At 33.7% G+C, this 25,183-nt stretch overlaps 1 protein-coding gene across 4 annotated transcripts in view; it reads right to left on the reverse strand.

The window, feature by feature from the left end:
* Nucleotides 1-942: 942 nt before the first annotated feature.
* The window catches only part of LOC108736964 (UDP-glucuronosyltransferase 1-1), a 79,751-nt gene continuing 55,510 nt past the window's right edge, over nucleotides 943-25,183 (reverse strand). For 3 of the 4 annotated variants that reach the window (XM_018469586.2, XM_018469587.2, XM_018469588.2), the window contains 3 exons: nucleotides 16,647-16,866; nucleotides 6,975-7,191; nucleotides 943-1,613 (listed from right to left, as the gene is read on the reverse strand). In XM_018469586.2, coding sequence (XP_018325088.1) covers nucleotides 1,334-1,613; nucleotides 6,975-7,191; nucleotides 16,647-16,866 — 717 coding nt within the window. In that variant the 3' untranslated portion in view covers nucleotides 943-1,333. Of the gene's footprint in view, nucleotides 1,614-6,974; nucleotides 7,192-16,646; nucleotides 16,867-23,304; nucleotides 24,247-25,183 lie in introns of those variants that run through there. The other variant, XM_018469589.2, reaches the window with a different exon arrangement.

Below are 25,183 nucleotides of genomic sequence, written 5' to 3' on the forward strand. Positions count from 1 at the left end.
AGACAACATCGGAAGAATAATCATTATCATAAGGTCGTTTGTCCTAAGAAAGGTTGCACGCACCTCCACTCTTTCCTATTCTGAGCTAATCTTCGCATTTCCCTAAAACTAGAACAAACCACATCCTTAATTATTTGCGAACAGTAATCTAATCTAAATCTACCTCTACCCCTCCTGACTCCCACTTCTGCTTCTAATATGTCCCTGACTAGACCTTCACGCCTGAGAATGTGTCCTACTAACCTATCTCGTCTATTTTTTATTGACTTCCATGGAGTCCTCTGTTCTCCTAATCTTTCTAATAACTCTTCATTTCTAACCTTCTCTATTGACGGTATCCACATCATTCGTCTGTAACATCACATTTCGAACGGTTCTAAGAATAAAGAATGTATATTACCCATATATCTTATGTACTCAATGGCTTGTACGCAAATGGCACTATTTGCCACGTATTCATTTTACCTGCTACCATCCTGTCAGCAAGTAGAACATCACCTTCCACGTAAATAGGACGTCCACACTTAGGAATGATTGCCTTTTGCATTTTTGCTCCGGGAGGAGTATTGATTTAAAATATTCATAATTTTACATGTAAATGGACAATTATAACACAACGAAAAAAACATTCAAATTGTTGCTTTTTTTTTTAGCATTATTAAAACATGTTAAATCAGCATAATTTTCATCAATTTGTCTGTTTATGTGCCACGATATTAGCATGGATGGCTGAATTTGGTCTTATTTGTGGGCATTCATCGTTTAGGGAAAGTTCAAATGATTGCCTTTTACATTTTTGCTCCAGATGGTGGGTAATCGATTTAAAAATTTCAAAATATTTATAATTTTACACGTAAAAAAATTTAAATCAGCTGATTTTTTTTTGAGCATTATGGGAATATTTAAAATTAACGTAATTTTCGTTGAAATCAAAAAACAAAATATTCGTTTCTTTTTTTAATCATATTGCACATGTAGACACAACAATACAATAACAATCATTTCTCAGTCTGTTTATTACAATTTTTTTACTAATGTTCTAGGTACTTTTAAAATACTACTTTTAGCTCAATTGAAAAAAAAGTTGTTAACAAAAATAAACAATAATTATTAATTTTGTTTGATATATTTGTTATTGTAATAGAACTTATACTGCTGTTTATTTAAAAGGGGTATAACGTTCTTTATTTTCCTTTTCTGAAGATAAGAATAAATAGTAAATTGTCGGTTAAGTATCAGGAACCATCTTATTTTGTGTACTTAACCTAGAATAGATATAATTGTTTATTATTTATTCTAATTAACTAATATTTGGCAACAATTCTACAAATAATTAATTAGTTTTGACTTTAATTGATTGTCCAATAATTTTTCTTCCGACAAACTTAACAATCCTATATGTAATCCAAAGGATGGCTGTGATGACAGCCAACAAGAAGGCGATGACGTCCAGCAGGAGGTACTTGTACAATGGCATGCCAACAGCTGCAGTACGCATATGGTGAGCTCCACCATGTCGAGCAACATACTCAACCCAGTAGATGGCTGTTTCGAGAGGTGGTAATGGTCTATCTTTGAAACGGGCTGATAACTGTTTCGCCTTTTGCTGAAAACTGAAAAATACAAATAATATTAGTATTGCAAATATTACTTGGGTCGTTTAATTGAATTTATGGTAAATGTCTAGATGGTGGCGGTGAGTTCGAAAGAGGAGGTCTCCCCCACCACTGTACCATAAAAAGTTCGTGGCGGTCTCAGCCCCATAAAAAAATACGGTGGTTAGATTGGGGTGGGGGTAGGGAGGATCGAAAGAGGGTAGGGGGGATCGAAAGGGCGTGGTCACTTGAGTAAAACCCCATAAAAAAATTGCGGCGGTCTCACCCCCATAAAAGTTATGGGGGTTGAAATTTGATTATTTTGAGAATTTTCATACACTATAATTCAAATAAAATCCAATAAAAAAAAATATTTTCAAGCGGGTGGAGGTGGGGGATCTAAAGACGGTGGTCACTTGAACAAAACCCGATAACCTAACCTAACCTAACCTACCCTATTGATAAAGATATTTAAATAATGTTTTATATTAATTTCTCAATATTTTTATGTATTTTTCCATTAAATTAAATATTTACATGCCTAGAAATGTATAAAATTTGGCATATTTATTAACTTTGAACCCCCATAACTTTTTATGGGGGTGAAACAGCCACGAACTTTTTATGGTACAGTGGTGGGGGAGACCTCCTCCTTCGATTCCCCATCCACACCCCCGAAGGGGGTGAGGGCCATCATCTAAACCTTTACCGAATTTATCTCATGCAAAATGAAATAAATATAAATAAACGCATGAAGGATAAATATTCCATGATTGAATAATGTCGATGAGTTGCATCTAATACAAATTACTGCTGTGATCTGGGCTCGTTTCGGTTTTGTTATGTGAGTGTGATTATTCAATTAATGGAAATTTCTGAAAAAGTCATTTGGTAGGAACTTTGCATGAATGTGTAAATTGGGGATTATTTCGAAATTTCAAACTCGAATACGCATTGCTTTATATTTTATCGATCCATTTTTCGCTATAAATGAATCGCTTTATAGCGTGAACATACGAGGAACTTCCCGGAAAAATGTCGAACTTATACATAAAGCCTTATACTAATGAATAATTGCGGTCTGTCATTATTCTTCGTAAAAAATTAGCTTGTGAAAAATAACTTTCCGATATCTGGAGATACTTTCAGGTATATAATCCCGAAAAAGTAGTCCTTCCACCACTTTACATTAAACTTGGTTTGATCAAACATTTTGTAAAGGCATTTCGACTTGACCAACGGTGATTATTTCATGTTTAGATATCGAGGTCATGTTCTATATAGGTTTTAAGCATATAGAAAAATCGTAAGGACACAAAAAATTACTTTTTAAGAAAAACGTCAATTCAAAAATCACGTTTTCTTTGCTTATTTTAGATCTTTCCATGCTTTGATATTGTCGGAGGTATTTTTAACCAATACCATCATAAAGAGCATCGTTAAAAACATAGAAACACTAGTTATCGAATATTTTTTCGTCACACTCATTATGTGCAAGGGTTCAAATGGAAATGTGTTCTCTGAGCATTTATGGGTTAATGTGACGTGGTATATACCATATGAATATCGTTTTCTATTACTTTTAAGACAATTACGACAAATATTAACAATTTAAGAAAAAAACTTTTCAAAAAAAAAAATTCGCAGACCTGTGTAATTAATATAGAACTCCAGGTGACAGTTATTTTGGCATGCAACAATAAATGAACATCTTTACTGCTGAATTTTTTTTGTATTAGTTTCTTGGTACACGTTAATAAGTGGTTTTCGATTTCTTTATTTTGATTTTAATTTTGCCAGGGACAGTTCACAATTTTACGGGTGATAAAACAGGACAGATTATGAACCCTGCAGATGCTTTCACAATTGGACGAGTTGACATTGATAGATTATAAACTATCGAGAAGTATTAGGTGAAATTGTAAATTTTTTATCATTTTATGATATCCTGAGAATGATTATAGACTAACTATGCTCATAATTGTACGGTGACATATGTAAGTAATTTGGTTTACCGTATTTGTAAACTGTTTTCCGTGACCGAAAAAGTACACATTAGTTATCATCAGCCACTGATTATATCGTTTATATATATAACTTTGAAGGCATTAATTTCAAATAAGTATAACATGGGATTACTTCCAAATATACAGAAGCCATTATAACGTCGAAAATAATACCTTACTTAATAGATAGTGGCATCGTGATAGCATTATTTGTTTTCAAAGTCGTATGTACACTATTGGTAAATATTTTTATATTTGCTATTCAACGGGGATACATGGAAAACGTAATAAAAGGAGCATGTGTGTAAAGCATAATAAGAAACTAAATACTATAGCAAGTAAGTGCCCTAGAGTGAAGAGTGATTTATCTGAGAATAACATGTTTTTACTTTTTTTTAGAAGACACCAAAGGCAACCCAAATCGTCTCCGTATATGTGAAAGAAGTTTTGATGATTTGGAGTTTTGACTATTTTGTCCAATATTTCTACTTAAATCTCTCTATTTAAAGGGAAACTTTCGTGAATGATAGAAATACATGTAACGGAGGAAGAAATTATTTTTAAATTGATCTTCTGTGGATATTCATTGGTAATAGAAATTTCTCCACTGGATAAAATCATTTTCATTTTTAAATATTTAAAACGACCAGGGATTAATTGTTACCGTTCTGTTTACTTGTTTAGGGTTTTGCTATTTTCTGAAGTATTGAAGAGTATAACGATTTCTGATTTTTTTCCTTAGGTCAAAATTTAAACGTGTTTTATCAGACTAAGAAAAGAGACACGCATTCATCTCTTTCTTTAGGAATTTAAATTATCTATAGGTCAACACAAATAGAAAGAAGTGTGAATTGTTTCCGCCTATAAATGCGCGGTAAACTGAATGTTTGTGGAACCGAGCGGCATGGCCTAGAGGTTTAGACCATTGCTTAGCATTCGGGAGGACGCCGGATCGATTCCGGGTCCGTCTGCCTTGGTCCAAGTTTTACTGTGGTTTCCTTGGATCACTAAGGTAAATGTTGGGGCAGTAATATTCCACAGATAATCTTTCATTCTCTTGTGTCTTCATTTCGTCCGTCTCAACTTTCTCACCAGAACCACCACCCACCCATTCCCATGATTCCTGAAAGCAGGCTGAAGAGGGCCTTCCGCCCTACCTTCCGGCGTAGTCCGGAGGGCCTGCTCGCCCACCAGCATTACTGGCTGGTGGGAATGAAACACCCAAAAGTTTCTTTTTTTTAATGTTTGTGGAAGCAAAGGTGTCACTTTTATTCGACCGTTTGGCGAAGTAACATTCAGACCTACTACAATTACCTACTCCTATTCTTGTTATTTGTGTGTTTTTATCCTTTTTTATACTGTTATTGGTTTTACTGTTGTTACTTCGGTTTGCTCTCTTGAATCCACATGTGCTTTTCTCTTGTTTTCATTACAATGATTTTCTTATTTGTACTAAATTATTTCAATGCAGCCAACAATTTCGTTAGCAATGCCTGTGGGTTCCTTTTCCATGTTTAGAGGAGACGTGCGAAAAATCTTTCTTATTCTATTGTCTTTCCTCCGAATACTTTATTTGTATTTCTTCCGCCCACAAACGTTGCTAACAGAAACTTCCTCCTATTCTTGTCAAGCTGTACAGAATCTACAGAATGGTGGTGATGACAAATTGCGTACCCATAAAAGACCTCGCACACCCTACCTGATTATTATTCCGATTAATCGATTATTCTTAAAAATGGGATAATGTGCCGTATTGCAATACGCGTAGAACTGTGAATGTGTATGAAATTTCGCATAGCATATAAATGTTCACGATTAGTCCATTATTAATTGATATTTTCAGTTTTTAAAAATAATCATAATAATCGATTAATCGAAATAAGTGATTAATTGGAATAAGTGATTATTAAATTTAATGGCAGATAGTGGCATAAACTATCACCACCCCTGTCTCGTGTCAGGACGTCAAGAGGATCTTTTACTCCTATCTTATATGCCCACCTTATATATATACATGTGGAAGGCAATTTTCAAAATTCAAAATTAAGAGTATAATTAAATGTCTAAGAATGCGGATAAGTATATCTTCGGTCAGATTGTCAAAAACTACATTTGCTACATGAGTAACTGAATATTAGCCATACTGTGAATATAATAATAAGGGGAATATATGTTTACATAAGTATATTTTTAAAAATGTTTATATTTTGTCACCATGACTTTAGTTGCCTTACGCTTACGATTAGTTTTTTTAATAAGCTCTATAAAGAATAAAGTAATAAGCAGCAAAATCTAATATCGGATACAATACGTAAGAGTTCTCTGCACGATGAGCGATCGCGTATCAATTACGACATTATTGTCAGCCATTGTCAAACAAACAACCTAAACAAAATTTGGCCTGAGCGTCAAATTGAATACGAACTGCCGAGCACAACTTGGTAACGCTTTTACAGCTTGCAGTACATTAATCGTGCCTATAATTTAATATGCATCACGTTCAAGTGCTAATAAATGATGATATAACGTCTAACATATTAACGTAAACGGTAACCACCAAAAATACCCGAAACCAGCTCGTTTGATCTTCGCAATTACGACAGCACTGACTGCATTGCATTCTGCCGAAATATTTATTTATATCAGCATGTAAAATGAATTAACTAGTCATGCAATGAGTTGAATTTACATTCAATTTGTTAAGCAGGTATTTGTTTGGAAGAAAACGTAGGGAAAGAGTGAATGTAAAGATAGGAGGCAAAATATTAGAAAAGGTGGCTGATTTTAGGTGTCTAGGAAGTCAGATAAATGAGAACGGAAGGAGTAGAAGGGATATAAAGCAGAGGATAGTGCAGGGTCGAGTCGTCTTCAATAAAAAGAAGTCACTTCTATGCTCGCGAACGCTTACTTTTGAAATTCGAAAAACGTTGTTGAAGGTGTACGTTTGGAGCGCGGTACTGTACAGGTACGCAACATGCATGGTGGGCGCGGCGAAAAAAATAAGACTAGAAGCGTTCGAAATGTGGTGTTACAGGCGAATGGTGAGAATACCATGAATAGAGAAGGTTAGAAATGAAGGAGTATTTGAAAGGAGAGGACGCTATGGAAGTCAATAAAAAATAGGCGAGATAGGTTGGTAGGATACCTTCTCAGGCATGAAGGTCTAGTCAGAGGCAGAAACAGGAGTTAAGAGGAATAGAGGTAGATTTAGATTAGATTACTGTTCGCAAATAGTTCAGGATGTGGGTTGTTCTAGTTATAGGGAAATGGGAAGATTAGTTCAGGATAAGAAAGAGTAGAAATGCGTGTCCCACCAGTCTTACAACTGACAATCTAATGATGATGATGATGATGATGATTTGTTTGGATCTACCTGGGTTCAAGAAGTTGTTTTAATTTATTGTACAGAGTCTCCTCGTCGTCCCGCCAAAAGTCAAAAATTAGTCCACCTCCACTTGCTTCAAGAGCTTTTGCATTGGTAAACTGGTCTCCGAATTGTGGCATTACAAGAGCTGGAACTCCACATTGAACTGTTTCCGTTGTTCCTAACATTCCTCCGTGGGAAATGAATGCTTTAACGTTAGGATGACCTGTAACAAAAGCACGAAATTAGAGTCACTTTCATGATTGAATGATAAAAGCCTTTTTATTTTTCTTAATTCTTTAATACCTTGAAGGTTGTACATTAATTCTTAAAAGTGAATTGTAGTATTTGAATGGGGTTCTTGTTGTGTCGTAGAGATAAACACTGAACGGTCTATCTGTTTGTCTTTTGTAGACGGTATTACATTGACAGCATTTTGTGATGTTTTATTCAAAATAAATTCTCAATGATGAAGAAATGAAAAATTTGCTGTTTAGTTTTTGAAATAGGTAGGGGAGGCCGGGGTTAGTTGAGTATAGGGGTTAGTTGACTAATTTCAAATAGTTCCTCTATTATTTGATAAATGGCAGACGGGGCAGGATATCCATGCATCGACGCGTTAGACCTCTTAGTGCACGAAACGCCATAGATGTATTTCACATAGTGTTCTTATGAGAAGAATTAATATTAAATTATCGGTGGTAAGCATTTTAATTCTGTTTATTTATTTTATACTGTAAATACACTAGTATTTTTGTAAAAGTATTGCTTTTTAGCTTTAATTGTCTATGTTTATTTCTAATACTAAGCATTAACTGTGGATTTACGAACTCTGCGAATTCAAAATGGCTGGACGGGGTTTCTTGACCTAACTCCATCGGGGTTAAATGACTTATTAGTCAACTAACCCCAAGTGTATTACTCAACTTATTTCGACATTTAAACAACAACAATCTAGACGGAAAAGCTGTTTTACATACCTGTAGTTCTTATTAAAAATCAATTAAGCTTCATTCTGCCTATTTGTTTTAGGTAAGAACATGCGAACGTACAAACGAAAATCAGATAAAGGCAAAACCCCTGCTAATATTATGAATCAAGCTGTTTCCATCGTATTAAATGAAGAAAGAAGTGTTAACAGTGTCGCTAAAGATTTTAAAATTCCACAAAAAACTTCATCGTTATGTTGTAAAAGCAAAATTACAAAAAGAAAATGATGGCAAGGTTGTCCTGGGACATGTTGGTTATTTTAATGGTCGACAAGTTTTCTCCAACGAACACGAAATTTTACTGTCTGAATACTTGAAGCAAGCATCTGATATCTATTTTGGTTTGACACCAAAACAGCTTCGGAAGTTTGCATTTCAATATGCCATTGCTAATAACCTACGAATTCCTTCTAGCTGGACAGAAAATAAAATGGCGGGACCGGATTGGTATACACAGTTCATTAAAAGAAACAAAAGTCTATTCTTAAGATCTCCAGAGGCCACAAGCCTGGCAAGAGCTACCGCTTTTAATAAAACTAATGTCCAGATGTTTTTTTCTAATTTGACTACTACCGTCTACAAGCGGCAGATATATGGAACGTCGATGAGACTGGTATAAGAACAGTCCAAAGGCCAGATAGGGTAGTAGCAAGGCGGGGATTGAAGCAAATAGGTAAAGTTATATCAGCCGAAAGGGGAACACTTGTAACTCTAACTGTGGCAGTTTCTGCAAGTGGAAACTCAGTTCCTCTATTTTTTATATTTCCCCGCGTTAACTATCGTGACCATTTTGTCAGAGATGCTCCTGTAGGAAGTATCGGAGATGCAAATCCTTCAGGTTGGATGAAGGAGGAACATTTTGTGAAATTTATTAAACATTTCATCACTCGGCAATAGATAATTGGATGGTAAATAATCCAGGAAAAACGGTTACTATATATGATATTCCTGGTATTGTTAAAACAGCTCTTCCTTTGGCTGCTACTTCCGGTTATATAATTGCCGGCTTCAAAAAAATAGGCATCAGTCCGTTAAATGAGAACATTTTTTCGGACAGTGACTTTTTACCTTCATATGCGACGGATAGGCAAGAACCAATTGAAAATAATATTGCGATTCCTTAAAATTTTTCGACTGTAAACGAAAATGAACCTGCAAACACCAATGAAGATAGATCTACCATTAATAAACAGCCAACTATAATTGTGCCAGTAACTCCAGAAAAGACTGCTTCTAAGTTTGTTGCTCCTGCGGAAGTGAGGCCTTTTCCTAAAGCGGCAGAAAAAGGAGACCAACTGCAATCTTAACGGATACTCCAATAAAAGAAGCTCTGGAGCAAGAAAAAAAAGGCGCCAAACAAAAGTGCAAGAAAAGTAAAAAGATGGCTGATGAGAAAAATACACCGAATAAGGGTCGAAGATTTCTATTTCATGATAACCTAGTCCCATCTACATCCGGAACTCAGAAAAATGTTTCTTCATCCTCAGCGTCGGAAGATGAAGCTGAATGCTTAGTATGTGAGGAACCTTATGGTAGTAGCGACTTTGGGGATAATTGGGTGCAATGCACGCGTTGCAGAAGATGAGCCCATGAGAAATGCATAAAAAATCTAACAATACCTTTCTTGTATGTAGCAGGAAAAAGTTTTAATAAAATGTAGAGAAAAGGTAAGTCAACTCTGCATGGTGACATAAAAGGCTTTACTAGAATATGGTCACATTAAATAGAAGAATATAGATATTAATATATGAATCCTTATGACATTTACTCCCCTACGACTTGTACAAACTTGCCTTGTTGAAAACGGCAATACATAAAAAAAATTATATATAAAAAGTTAGTCAACTAGCCCNTCAGATCTAACATTTGGGGTGAGTAATTTATTTACTTATCCCAGTCTCTTTTATATTCTTTAGGGTATTATAGTTTCTCTTTTATATTTGTACACCTTTCTGTGATGTTTTATCCAAAATAAATTCTCAACGATGAAGAAATGAAGGATTCCTTGCTCCGTTTTTTGAAATACTTTAGGGGTTATTTGGGGTGAGTTATTTATTTGCTTATCCCAGTTTCTTTAATATTCCTTAGGGTATTGTAGATTTTTTTATATTTGTACATTTTTTTGTTATGTTTTATTCAAAATAAATTCTCAGTGATGAAGAAATGAAAAATTTCCTGCTCCATTTTTGAAAAAAGTACCTTCTTATAACTTTTGTGGTTATAAGGGATGAGTAATTTATTTACTTATCCCAGTCTCTTTATTATTCTTTAGAGTAACTAACAAACTTAGTCTCGCATTTTTTACTTTTTGGCAATCGAGCGACTATTCTATACAGCAAACTTTCACCCGCTGGGAGATGATGCTTGTGAAAATTTGCAATATTTAATAAGAGTTTTGGGTTATTTTGTTATATACCTTATCGACTTAATTTTTGAAACGTTATGTATTCGTATTTTCGGGCAACTTGCAATGGCAAAAACTTGTTCTAAAAGAACATATCAATGTAAAGAAATTCATTATGTACTTTACAAATTTCATTGCATTGTTCTGCCTTTAATTTTCCGGCTTGTTGTATTAGGTAGCTTTCTACATTGAGTTCGGTCGATGTTACAGCGAGTATTTTAATATTTACGGTACGGAAAGTTGTGAATATCGCGGGAGCTCCTTTAACTTTAATGAGTCGAGAAAGTTTTTGCGCGACACTAATTCCCAATCTGCCGTCAGTAGACGTTCAAAGGAACTGTTAAAACAATGAATTAAGAATTCTGAAGCCGGTTTCACCCCATTAATAGTTAACTTCTTCTTTATAGAAAGCCAACCCTCGTTGCCTTTGACCGGCGCTGCGTTTCGTGCTCTTCACCGTAAACGGAATACCAAATTTACTTTAAATTAATTTCCACTTCAGTTTTTACTTTTCTGAAAGAAAAGGAGCCGTTGACCTACTTAATTGGCCCTTAAAATGTTTGGTTGGAAAGATTGAATTTCCATTTCAGATGGCCGTTGGGCTTGAACAATGGTTTAATTTGGATGTGAATGTCCGTGTTATAAATGACCTCATTAATTTTATAAAAAAATATTTACGTTTTCAATAAAAAATGTATTGTATCTTAAACTAGTTAGTTACGTATGTGATAACTAGCCTGCAACATATTTTATCATCTAATTAATTGCATCCATTAATTGAGCCTTCTAGGCATCTAATCAATGATTGATAGTTATCAAAATTAATAGAAAATTCACGGAAAGGATATTATATGCATAATACGCTGTCGTTATTATCGTCCGTCACACAAGTATTGTAGATAGTGTCTAAAGCCCCTGTTACACGACGCGTGGATTGCCGGTTCACGTTCCAGGTGCGGCCTGGTGTAAGAAGGCGTGTCTTAGCGCGTTCGTTGGCTCCTTTTCACGCCGGTGCAGCGATAGGTGTGTGAAATGCTGTGTAACCGGATCGGCGCGGCCTGGAGCGTGAAGGGAACATTCTGACGCGTTCTGTCTCAAGTAACGTGTGGTAAATGATATAAACAAATTCTTCTCAAGTATTTGTCATGCATTTTCAAGAAATTATCTGAAGATGTCGAACCGAGGAGAAGCACCGTTATTTTCATAGCAGCTTATGTTACACTAAGTGGCAGTTACGTTTTGCAGAAAAAGAAGTGCAAGGAACGGTGGTAATTCATTAACGAGAAAACGTGTTTAAATATTTCAACAGTTTTTAATAAATACTCTATCATAGTAACAAATTCATCTTCAGAAAGCTATACAGTTTTGTAGGGTACTCATTAAACATCTTTTAAAAATTTATACGCGTTTGTTTTCACTTTATTACAATACAATTGTGTTTTAAAGTTGATGCAGTGTGATGTTACTTTAAGGAACAATAGGAACGAATTGAATATACTATTCTAATCTCCATGTAAAAATATTGTTATATTATTGTAGGTATATTATACATTATATTATTTGAACTTTCTACATGCAAAACATAATTTTACAATACCTTTTGTTTATGCAAACTGAGTAAGTTATTAGATCTTGTGGTAAATATTCTCTGACCAAATTTGATGACCATAGGTACGTTTCTTTTGCCATTTACTACACCCGTGAAATAAATAACACGTCAGGACGTTCCTTAATACTCTAGGTCGCGCCGGTCTTATTACATGCGGTGTAAGAGAGCCTTAAGAGTATTCAAAAACCATAAAATCTCAGGTAAATATTGGAGAACCTCGCGATTGTAAGCTAAATAGATGCACGCGCTTTAAATTTATAAGGCGTAGATTTAAAATTAATTTGGGTTGGAAGGTTTAATGACTCGAATTATAGCAGTAAAGTTACTTAATTATATATGAATTAACACAGATGGAATTGATGTTTGAATATAACTATCATAAGTATGGCTATATTGTAAGTGCTCTTATTAGTTAGCACATATACATTTTTATATCTAAAGCTTATGAATACACCAAAAGTATGAAGGATGTGATAACTGCCGCTATTGGTTATTATATCATTTTTTAATATATCAGATCTAACTAATCAATTTAACTTGATAGTTCCATGCAGACAGCTTCGTGACAACAAGACTACCTTTCAGACAAAAATTGTGTCTGTTCAGCCCTACCACAGATCAATTTTATCCATTTGTGCACTAAATTTAGTGAATTAAAAATAGATTTTGACGAAAGGATAAAAATAGCACTGTATTAGAATACAAAGAATTATTACGTAAAAAATTGTCTATAGAATAGTCTGAGTACTGCTCTAATATGTTGGGTACATTCCTTGTTATTGTTTAGTGCTAATAATTTATCTATATTTTTTACAATTATTTTAATTCAAAAACTTTCCGTTTAGTTAGATTTAGTATTGTTAATTACTTTCATTACATTTCAAATTTCTTTGTTCCTTTGTTAAATTCAACTTTATAATATAAATATACATACAATGTAGAAATCCTCCCAAAGTGAGTTAGTTTTTAATATGAAATATTTTCTCAATTTTTACCCACTACACACTTCCTCAAATTAATGAGGAAAAATTTGTTGCTGTTGTCACACATCCGCCGGGAATCGAACCCGGGCTCTTTGGCTTTACGCGCCAATGCTTTGACCACTAAGCTACGAGAGATGACAACAGCAACAACGACAAACCGTACTATTAGTCACAGATGTAGATGACTAATGTAACTATGTACTGAATATAAATATATATACAATGTAGAAATCTTCCCGAAGTGAATTAGTTTTTAATATGAAATATTCTCAATTTTTACCCACTACACACTTCCTCAAATTAATGAGGAAAAATTTGTNTGTATTTTAGCGTATTTTCAGCATAATATTTTGTTTTGTAAATCTATTATTATTATACGTTTTATTTATATTGTTTAAATAAAAAATACATATCTTCTGATTTTTCTCTTCTTTTAGAACTCATGATGCAACATCAAACAATCGGTTATTTTAGTAACTTTTGGACTACCACATCTTATTTGATTTAATTTTACTATCTATTTCTTATCTTACCATCACAAATCTCTAGAACTTATAGTTTCTACTTTCCCTTATTCCGATTGTAACTAAAAATGACCATAATATTTAATAATACAATTTGTCCCATCATTTTTCTGATACTTGCAACTATCCTACATTTACAAATATTCATACTACAAAGATGCCTAACATTGTATTTCTCTATTATTCCGATATTAATTTTTGATGAATCCTTACCACCTGCAGATCTACCTATGGTTACCACCCTTTCTTATTTTAACTCTGTTTCAGCGGGTATCTCCACGAGTAGGTTCTAAAAAAATATTTTGTCTTGCTTTCATTTTTTTTATTTGAAATTCTTTTACATTACACGATCACACAACTAATTAGTATTCTAGCAACTAATTTCGGCAAATTTCAATTACTTTTGTTCTAACATAATAAAACGGCAGAACAATTACTGCTATAAATAGGAATGATCGGCGTATTCTAATTGAAATTAAACTTTGTTCTTTACTTTTCAACTATCGAGCTAGCTAACGAAGTTTGAAGTTTTGCAATTAATGAATTTTATTCGATTTCGTACTCTCTTGGGTTCTTTCAATTTTTCCGCTATAATTAGATGTTAAAGACAATTATATTTAAAATCCCTTAAGTGTTTAATGTTTGTAGAAAGTCGGAAAATTGTTCCTCTAATTCCCGAAGTTCTTCGTCTTTATGAGGTCGTTTCGTAAACCTTATTTATTCGAGTCTTCTCAACAACAAAACCAAATGTTGGCGTTCATTTAAGTGAGCATTTGTTTCTTAAAGAATGGTTGCCACTGAAACAGCAACTGCAGAGCTTAAAAGTTCTCGAGGAGCCACTAAGAAGTGGCGCTGTCAGAGCTTAAAACCACTGGCACAACCGTCTCCAACTTTTAATTACTAATTTTCTTTGCCTCGTTTCTTTCTTGACAGACGGTTTTGCAAGATTAAAATATGGCTTTTCTAGTGAACTTAACTCTCGAACAAAATATACCCACCTAATTCACAAATATTTGATAAACGCTTACAGAATTAATTACTAATGCAAAAAGTATTTAGAGGGAATCGAATAATTTCTGCTTTACTACTACCATTATAATATATATGACGACAGGCCTCCAGATATAACTTTTTAATATGTATATCATGTATTCAAAAGAAAATACGGAATTAAACAAATCGAGACTCACTCCTATTTACCATATACAATAAAAAACTCAATAAAACACTGATCTATGTTTTCACTATTTTTAATTATTAAACAACCCGACAATTTTTTCGACCATTATCAAGAGTAATGAAATAACAATACTCCATTTTCCGTCAAAACAGTTGTTTAATAATTAAAAATAATGAAAACGTAGACCAGTGTTTTATTGAGGTTTTTATTGTTAGTACTACAGAGGTGGCACATAAGCCACATAAATCGGCGACACCGATAGTATCTGGTTTTAACCTACCAATCAGTAGATATATTTAACGTAATTTAATGTCAGTGGTGTAATATTAATACATATGAAAAACTTTAAAATCATCTTCTAACACCTACCAAGCGGTTAATCAATCAACAAGCAATCATTTAGTTGGAGAAAATAATATTAATTATGAGTCAGTCAGAAATAGAATTGAGTTAATTCTAATACAAAAGTAAGACAGATAAATATTTATAAATCATTCTTAAATTATCGTTTTAATTATTTTAAATTATTGATGGTAATTATTGTATTAAAGATAAGTTCTGAATGTGCAACGCATTATTTAGTTTAATAACTGTGACATCTGTGTTCCATTAATTATTTTCTGAGGTATACAAATGGTGTTTTAACGTCTGAATCTTGGAGGTATTTGTATGCACATCTGATTAATAGTATGTACAGGGTAGTTTTGAAATATATAGTGGGCAAAGCAGCGTAATTAGAGGACAAAAGAAACTGTAAGAAACCGGATGAAATTGTAATCTGGAGCCGGTCCGGGGCGTGAATTGACAACGTACAGAGAAATTGCGGTAACAACTAAACAGCTACATCGATAGAAAATGTAAACAGTTGTGTTGTGTAGAGTAAATATCAATAGCTACTACTAATATCCATTATAAAATTTAGCCCATTGCGATTAAATAACTATTTTACTGATAGTATGTAGTATTAAGAACACAAAAAAAGAAAAAACGAACGCTAAATAAACATTAATAAGTAAATTAATATTCAAACCACCGTTTAGGTACTGTCAGGTTGCGTTATCTATTTTTGTAGGCGGTTCACCAACAGCCCTATCCCCCATTAGAAAAATTGTTTACACGCACATACACACACACACACACACATATTTACGTATACTTACTATAAAAAATAGTTTTGATACCGGCATTTGGTGCACTTCAATTGCAGCGATCATACGCGGTCGTGCAAATCACTAGCATTCTACATTGGCGTTTGATACACATTCTGTTTTAAAAAACTCTATACAAAGAAGTTAATCGGATTTACATCAAGACTACGTGTCTGCAAAGGAACAGAACCTGTATATCTGGGAAAGTGTTCGTTTAGAAGCTCACGCATTGGTCGGTGAATAATACTATTCTGCACTGACCTATGACAATGTCACGCGACGAATGACTTCGACTAACTACATACATATAAGCCTACAACGTTAAAAGAACAAAGAACTACTCTGTGGCGACTGTAAGACAAACATCGTCAATCACACAATAACAAGCACCCGGTGAAAATTTGATATAAAAGATGTAAATATTTTAGATGGATTTAGGAAATAATAAGGTACCTTTTACGTTTTAATACAATAACTTATCGTTAGTCATGAAGTAGTTTTTGTAAACATTATTTTTTTTTTTTTTAATATGCATTTTTTGGTAATATTTTCCGTTTTACAAGTAATAAATAACTCCATCGATTGTTAAAAATCCTCTGTTTTATATGTTTTTGTTAACTTCTAAATAATTGTCTTGTGTCACATTGTCTTCATTTTTGATTTTGTTATCAATGAAATAGCAATTCGATCAAAATCGAATTCACGTTTAAGATTTCAACAGCCCACATATATTTTCTTTGCAAATACTTTGTCTTATAAAGTTTCAGCAGTAAACTCTTTGAAACCTATCTGAGCAAAAAGGAGTTCCAATAAGTTCGGTATAAAAGCAGAATTCATTACTTACAAAGGATATCATATTGCGGCATCCACCGTTGAATCATGATATTATCAGGTTTTCCAGGCATGTCACTTTCCCATTTCCACAGAACTCGTTGAGGAAGACGTTTGAAAACTCGTAAAAACATATTTCGTTTCTCTTCGGGAAACGTGTGCCCTTTGATCATCGAACCCATACTGAAATATATTACCCCGTGAGTCGATTCGTTGATCCATTTCTCGATATTCTGAAATAAGAAGAGCGTGTAAATAAAATAAGAAAATAATTATGAATAACGCATCAGTAAAGCAGTTTCTTTAATTATATAAAATTCGAACTGCTGGACCCTGATCAAAAAGAATCCTAATTGTTCATTTCGACCACATTCCGTTAGTGCGAATCCTAATTCTATTACAGGTTCCAGCTTTTAAAAGGGTTCTTAAAGAAGGTTTTACCTTCTTAGCACCGTCGTGAAACATTTAAGATAAAATAATGAATGAAATTGGCGACTACTTTTTATCAACTCATTGTTTCTGGCTTTTAGAACTAAAAATCGATAAATCGATTAACTGTGAACACCACAATTATGTTGATACGTAATATTTCAATATAAAATAGTAACTTTTTTTCTTAGTATGTACTGGGTTATATACCTCTTTTCTGATAAATAATACAATAACCAGGGTGAAACCAATCATATTGTGACATTAACAATATTATTTAACCTTTCGTCAAACTCTAAATGTGTAGTACATACAAAGTAGAGTTGAAATATATCCATGCAATTAATTGGAATCTGTTAATACGGTTAATAACATTTTGTATGTTGTTCCTAATATTCGAGAAACAATAGCTTAACAAATAGACTATCGTACAAAAAGATATTTGGTGAGATAGTACATATAATGAGAAATATAACCTCATTTTAAGAAATATTCCTCTTTCTAGGCCCGACAAACGTATGCGTGCATAAAGTCGCTGTGATATAAACAGTATATGACATTGATGTGTATCACGTGTATAGGGTTTGAAACGTTTGGTCTTCACAAAAAAAACAAAATGGAGGCTGACGATTTCAATAGGGATTGTATGCTGCTCAGAAGCGACAGTCGCTATCACGTTGCAGTTTTACGCCTACCATCGCCTGTCGAACGCGCGTTCGTCTGAACGTGGCCTTATTACTGCATTAATAATATAATTAGTCAGATCAATTTCTTCATTTTGAAATTCGTAGAAGGGCTTCAACTTTTGTAATTCTTGTGCTTGCTGCCCTGATCTCCTGCTATTATGTTCTCAACAGACCCAAGGCATGTGCGAGCTCTGCAATGTTGGCACTTCATGTGGAATTTTAAAGAAACAATTATACTATCTGAAAGGCCAGAAAATGATCAGAAAAAATCAATTAGCTCCACTAATTGGTCAGCGATAGATAATTTTTTATTAAAATTTCATTAACTTACGATTAGATTATGGAACAAAATAGTTTCTTCTAATAGAAAGTATTGCGCAAGCATCTGCTTTGCAGTGCAGTTTATCATATATTTATGTTCATTTAATTCTTTTAAGACAACTGTTTGTAATTACAGTAGAATATAAAACGAATTTTCATAATACAGTAGCATTGGTTTATCGTTATTTACAACTGTGTTCACTGCAACCTGACAATAGCATGCGTTATAAATTATAATAATTGAATGTTTTTTACATCACGAGATAAGTAGAAATAACTTTATAATGGACGGGTCATATAATTAGAACATCTTCCATTTACATAAAGTACTGGAATCTAACTTGTGTTGAACAGAAATCACTATTTAATATCTTTATGTTGTAATATACACGAACTTTTATACTGTTTGTGAGTGTGATTTCTTATACAATATTTTAAATAAAGAACATAAGTAAATTTTAGTAAAGTAATTTTTTTTATTGTCCAAAGGTTGACTGTCGAAGGGCGTACAAAGACCGGCTGCGAATCGTCAGATGGATACACCTATACGTATTTACATGGATATACATCAGGAATTTGCTTAAAGCAAACATTATAAGTATACTTCATTTACTTTCTCTAGCGATGTGCCCCTTCCAATGTTTTGGATGCGCGCGGGAAAAATCGTAGGTAGAGAGAAAAAAGCTTATTATACTCTCGACTCTTGTTCGTTAAACATACTTTTTCATACAGTACCTGCCAAAAGTTTTGTTCAATCATGAATAGTAGTGCGAGTAGAAAACAAGCGTTAAAGCCTTTAATATGTCTTCAAATATAAATAAACATCTCGTAGATATTTGCAGTAGTAAATGGTACCAATAACAGCACATTTGAGCAATACAAGTGTAGTGGACAAAATGGTCAATTTTTCCGAGCAGTACTGTACGGATTATACGCTCCTCGCCGGTTAAGAGTTTGGCCGATAGTTGTCTCCTTCCTTTTCTGGCCTAGTGCTGTTCTTTTCTACTTTGCGTCGGTCAAACTGAAGGTCACATCGCTACAGAAAGTAAACGAGGTATAATTATATGTTGTATAATGCGCTGTATGTAATAAGTACCTGCGTGTCGTTTTGAATCTCACAGTCACAATTTTAGAAAACCCTCCTAGATATCAAATGCATATCAGAGGGGAGATAAAAAATAGTCATTATCCATAGAAACGTCCATAGCTACTAATATGACTCGATAACTAGATATGGTTAATATTGTTATGAATTCATTTTGAAAATTGTTTCAAATTTTTTTTTACGATCCACGACGTAATGAAAATGAGGAGGTAAAGTAACTATTAAATAACAGAGTTTTGATATACCTCAAGAGTGACCTCAGTTAGTGCCATCTAAACAAAGCAGGAGTTTCAAAATTTGATGGACCATGTTTTCGGTGGTGACAAAATTCCGGCCGTTGATTTTTACATCTTAAAAACATTGACCGTCACTGTTTATAGTTTAACTGGAGCTTTGACCAGTGGCGTAGAGCGAATTTGTGCTTTCTAATTACTTCAAGTCATACCCTAAGTAAAAAATTACTTAAAGTTTCACAAAGGCCATATTACTTGCTGACGCTTATCACTAATTTCGTATGTAATTTCCTGAGTTTAATTTGTTGAAGGGAAGTATGAAGTTAAAAATATGAAAATGTTCTTTTATTTATGCAAATACGAACAAATAATTGTTAGTTTTAGTTTTATTTTTTTTTATTCGACGATGGGAACGTGCCTATCACGTTGAGGTTAGCTACGCCGGGATTCGTTTCAGCAAGTAGATATCCATATATTTAAATGGACCTTGTTGGAGCATACGTAATCCTAAAATTTAGCATCGTACTACAGATGGCGTTTACCGCGCCATTTATGGTATTTTTTAAAAGCGTATTTATTATTTGTTTCTCTACTGAAAGAAGTATCTCGTTATTGTTCATAATTAAGTCACTTGACATGTTAAACTACAAAAATTCGGAGATTTACTACAAATAGGAAAAAGCTCTGACTTTTGGCGATTAAGGCATCATCAAAGAGTATAGTATGTCTACTGAATAATTTACGTATTTGTTACGTAAATATTTGTTATTTAGAACCTCTAATGATGTTTCATAGATGAGATACATGGACAATGTCTCAAATTGCCTCGGTATTTCAGCGTTAACTTTTAACTATGGTTCTATATATAATCTAAATCTAAAGAGTCTGCTTTCTATACAATGTTGTGATATCTCTGTACCTTCATTACATTGTCTGTAGTTTAGTAAAGCGTTCTTTTAAGAAACGGCAAGTCTGTCCGACATAAAGAGGATTATACACCCAACTTATCTAAAATATCTGTTTCTTGTTTATTATTATAAAGCATTGACATTAAATTATCGTTAGTGACCCAAATAAAATTTAAACGAAGCTTTTTGAGACGATTACAAATATTTTTACTTAAACTGGGAATATTGTTAATTAAATGATATCTTTTGTTTTGTTTGGAGACGGAAGTACATCACGCTACTCATAGTCATACGGTCTCAGCTTATCGTTAGTCTTTGGACTGTTAATCGTAACAAGTAAAATGATTCTCCATCAAGACGAAGATTTGATAAATTACCAAATATACAAAGGAATGCAATAATATCTAACCTTAAAGTGTACAGGATAAATTTTCTAATAACATTCGAAATAGTAGTTTATGCTTTTGTTTTGGTGATTTCAAATGTGCTATTAGGATTTTCACTATTTTACTATTTTTTTAGTACTTTTCAAAATTTGAAATTTTATTTTTTTTGATTTCGACAATATATAATTATTATATATTCATATAAATAATAAACGAGTGAATTGTAAAAAAATTAAATAGATGTTAAATTATACTTCTTACGTGGAAACTTTTCTCAATAAACAATAAAAACCATACAGCACGGCCCTACAGCCCGAATCTTCATTCTACTATAGATTCCGGCCGTGAAAGCCTTTGTTCTTATATTTGTTCTTATACATGTATCTAATAGTTTACATAAATTATTTTAACTGGAGTGGTTTATGGTGTGGCGGATTAAATTAAAATAATAGTATTTTTTGTATTATATTTCTTTGTGTCTCTGTACTTGTGTAAATATTTCGAACAGTCTATTCAAATTCTTTTGTATTCAATTCTATCAGTTATCATAAGGTCGTCAGTCCTAAGACTGGTTGGACACGTACCTCCACTCTTTCCTGTTTTGAGTTAAACTTCGCATTTCCCTAAAACTAGAACAACCCACATCCTTAACTATTTGTGAACACTATTCTAACCTAGGTCTACCTCTACCCCTCCTAACTCCTTTTTCTGCCTCTAATATGTATCTGACTAGACCTTCATGCCTGAGAAGGTGTTCTACCAACCTATCTCGCCTATTTTTTATTGACTTTCATAGAGTCCTCTGTTCTCCCATTGCTTCTAATACCTCCTCATTTCTAACTTTTTCTCCCCACGTTATCCTACTCTAAAGTCCCCACTCCAGAAGTCTCCAGCTTCGGGCCAAAGGACTTCACTAATACCTACTATATCTAATTCTAATCTATCCATCTCTACTTTAAATTGTCTAATTTTCCTACTTGCCTCATTGTCCTAACATTCCACGTTCCATCTCGTGAAATATTGCACCTATCCCTATTGCACTTATTGATGACATTCCCCGAGGTAGTGCCCGCCTGGACATCCGAATGGGGGACTAGTTTACGCCATCATTTAATTCTTAACTTTTATTACTTGTACTTTCATTTAATTCTTATTAACATTTCAGCTTTGCGTACTAACCGAATGCCGTCCGTAGTTATCTTCAGAACTTTCCAATCTTATTGCTACCCTATTGGTACCCTACATTCATCTACCAACTATCTGCTTCCCCTTCACAATTTTTCTGAAGACTTCTTTTTAATAACTTATCTAGCCTTCCTGACTTCGAACCGTGAAGAAAGACGGAAATACAAAAATAGGAAAGATGAAGAAGGTCATGTTACAAGGCGATAAACTGGGAAATAATTAGGAGGGCAACAATAAACGGTTAAGTGATATGAAGTAATGAAGTAGAAGAAAAAAAGTTTAAAGCAGGTAAAACTGACGGACAGTGTAATATAATTAAAAGAAGTCACAGGGAAGTAAGACTCTGTAGAAATAATATAATAAACATTTCCTCAGGAGTCATTGCTAGAAAATGAGGAAGAGGATGATAGGTGGAAGAAAGCCAGTGTGAAGACAGATGAATTAGGATGCCCTATAGTGAAGGAAAAGTGACAGCATTAAAAATTGTAAATAATAATACGACACCAGGTATAGATGGGGTACAGGCGAAAATCTTAAAATAGGCAGACCAAAAGAAGGATGGAAGAAACAGTCAGTCAATTTTTATCTAGCCTTCCTGACTTCGAACCGTGTTTCCAATTCGTTCTTCATTAAAAATCGTTTTTGTTAAGTTCGTAAATGTGTTGTCGTGTTGTTGCCTTGTTATTTAGTGTTTACTTCGTTAATTAGTCTTCCAATTGCAAAACTAAAATTAAAATTGTAGTCACATTTGAAATCACCATAAAAAATTACATAGGCCATTATTTTGAATTTTCAAATTGGAAAATTCATCCAGTGCGCAATGTCTTGTTTGGGTAGACAGTCCTGTTAAATGTTCCATAACGATAATTCTTAAATAACAACAAAGAATCATTTCTAAATGCAATTACAAACTAAACAAAAATTTACCTTTACATTGAACTACGCAATTTTGATGAAATTTAACCACGCTTTAAAACTATGAAGGCAAGAAAATTGCTGTTTTTTATCATGAGTTGCAATAGGTTAGGTTACTTATATTAAACACGAAACTAACTGTTTTGTTGACATTGAACAAGTATTATCAATAAACAATTTATAAAAGGCGAGGAATTACGTTACAAATTCAGAATGCATACTTTTTGTCATTTAAAGAATGTAAATAATACAAGTACACAAATAACTGCCATTGAAAATATAGTTTTTATATAAACTGACGATGTACACATAAGGTTATATTAACAGCAACTAGAACTGTATATGCATACGGTTTCCATATTCCAATAATTAAATGACCACAAACGTAAATCTTAAAAAAGCTAATGATACGATAATTGTTCGTCAAATTAAAGACTAACCTAAAATAAACGAACATCTAGATCTAGAAACTTTTTTCATTAATAATAATCAACTAAATTTACCTGAGGAGGGCTTTCAGGTTCGGCTAAATTAAGACCACCAACTTCTATTACGTTTGGAACAAACGGTCTTGGTCTAGAAATACTCCAGTGGGTGTTTACCAAAAATAAACTTACATTTTTAGCAACTGCCGAAACATCAATGTGATCGGGAAAATTTTCGTTAACAATCTTTTGCGTATATGGGTTCATCACTAACTCAAAATAGAGCTTATGATACCATAATACAAGGGTATTTTCTACTCTCTCAAGAAATGTCAGCTTATCTGAGTAATCCATAAACATCATAGGAATGTACGAAGGATTGTCGGGGTTGGCAAACAACTCATTCCAGAAAGGTAAAATCGCGCACGAACTTAAACCTATAATTGGGGCATTCACTTTTGCAGCTACATACATAAAACAATTGGTATTGAACAATTCCGTCAGGATGACATCGTAAGTTAAATTGCCTTTCAAAAATTCCTTTATTTGAGGTGATGGGAGTACAGCAGCGCACGTTCGTTTCGCCGACAGTTCAAGTAGATGAACGGCTGTTTGCATCATAGTTCTTTGAACACGAGTTAAATTCCATACTTCGAATCCGATGTACGTCAAGTTTTCTAAACTTATATCAGTGAAGCGAGGAATTTTGGTCTTTTGCGGAAAGAAACTGATAACTGTCACATCGTGTCCTTTTTCCGCCAGTTTTCTTAAAAGGGGGTCAAAAACCCAATGATGGCTTTTACCGGCATGTTCAAATAATCCAAGAATTCTGAGAGTTTCACCGTTTGTATAGAACACCGTTAAAAGCAAAAACACGCGAAAGTACATCACTAATATTTAGTGTAAATGACAACCGTTTACGTACTAACAATCGTGGATGTTTTATTGAAATATGACCTCTTATCTTTAAAAGAGGATAGTGACCAGCTTTCAATATTATCACCAACGAATCCGTTAAGCAGTCGAGAGTGACTGGACGTATTTAGACGGCTTCGTAATCGGATCAATGTAAAAATAGGAAAAGTGTCAAGTAGCGTGACTATCTTGCAATGCCATGAGTTAATTGATTTCCCTTTTGTTTGTTATCATTCTTTGTCTTTTATATTGAACATAGTATGTATTTTAAAGATGAAACATGGAATTTCTATTTATTTAACAATATTTTTAGGTTTAAGGATCGTTAATATAATAAAAACCGTTACGCATTTTTAAACTCATATTACTCCGCTCTTGCTACGTTTTGCTAAACCCCCGTAATATTTTACAGACGGCTCCTTGCTGTATGAATTTTTAGCTACACTGTAACTAGAATTTTAATATACAATTATAGTAGAATGAAGATTCGGGCTATAGGATCGTGGTCTAAGTGAACTGTTCCGTCCAGACGTTTCGTCAGCTACTGCGGCTGACATCTTCAGTGGTAGTTCACACTATTACTGAAGTAGCAACTGACAGTCGCTGTCGAGACTTCGAGATATAATCTACGTTCACGTTGTCAACGCAGCACTACTACTGAAGATGTCAGCCGCAGTAGCTGACGAAACGTCTGGACGGAACAGTTCACTTAGACCACGGCCCTATAGCCCGAATCTTCATTCTACTATGGATTGCGGCCGTGAAAGCCTTTGTTCAAATACAATTATATATAAATGTCACGTAAGCATGACCGTCGTATAGTATTTACGAGAAGCAACCTGCGTATAACGCTTTAAAGTGAAAGGTGGCAGAGATTCGTTAAAAAAAACCTTTTTCTCCTAAATATTGTAATGTTCGTGGGTTTAACAAATGAACTTTTAAGAAGAAAACTATTTATTTACACTAATTATTATTGAACTTAAAAACACTATTAAATTATTACTAAACTTAGGTAATTATTTTATTTATTTACACTACTGTT

The sequence above is a fragment of the Agrilus planipennis genome, unplaced genomic scaffold, assembly GCF_000699045.2.
Source record: "Agrilus planipennis isolate EAB-ADULT unplaced genomic scaffold, Apla_2.0 scaffold111, whole genome shotgun sequence".
NCBI lineage: Eukaryota > Metazoa > Arthropoda > Insecta > Coleoptera > Buprestidae > Agrilus > Agrilus planipennis.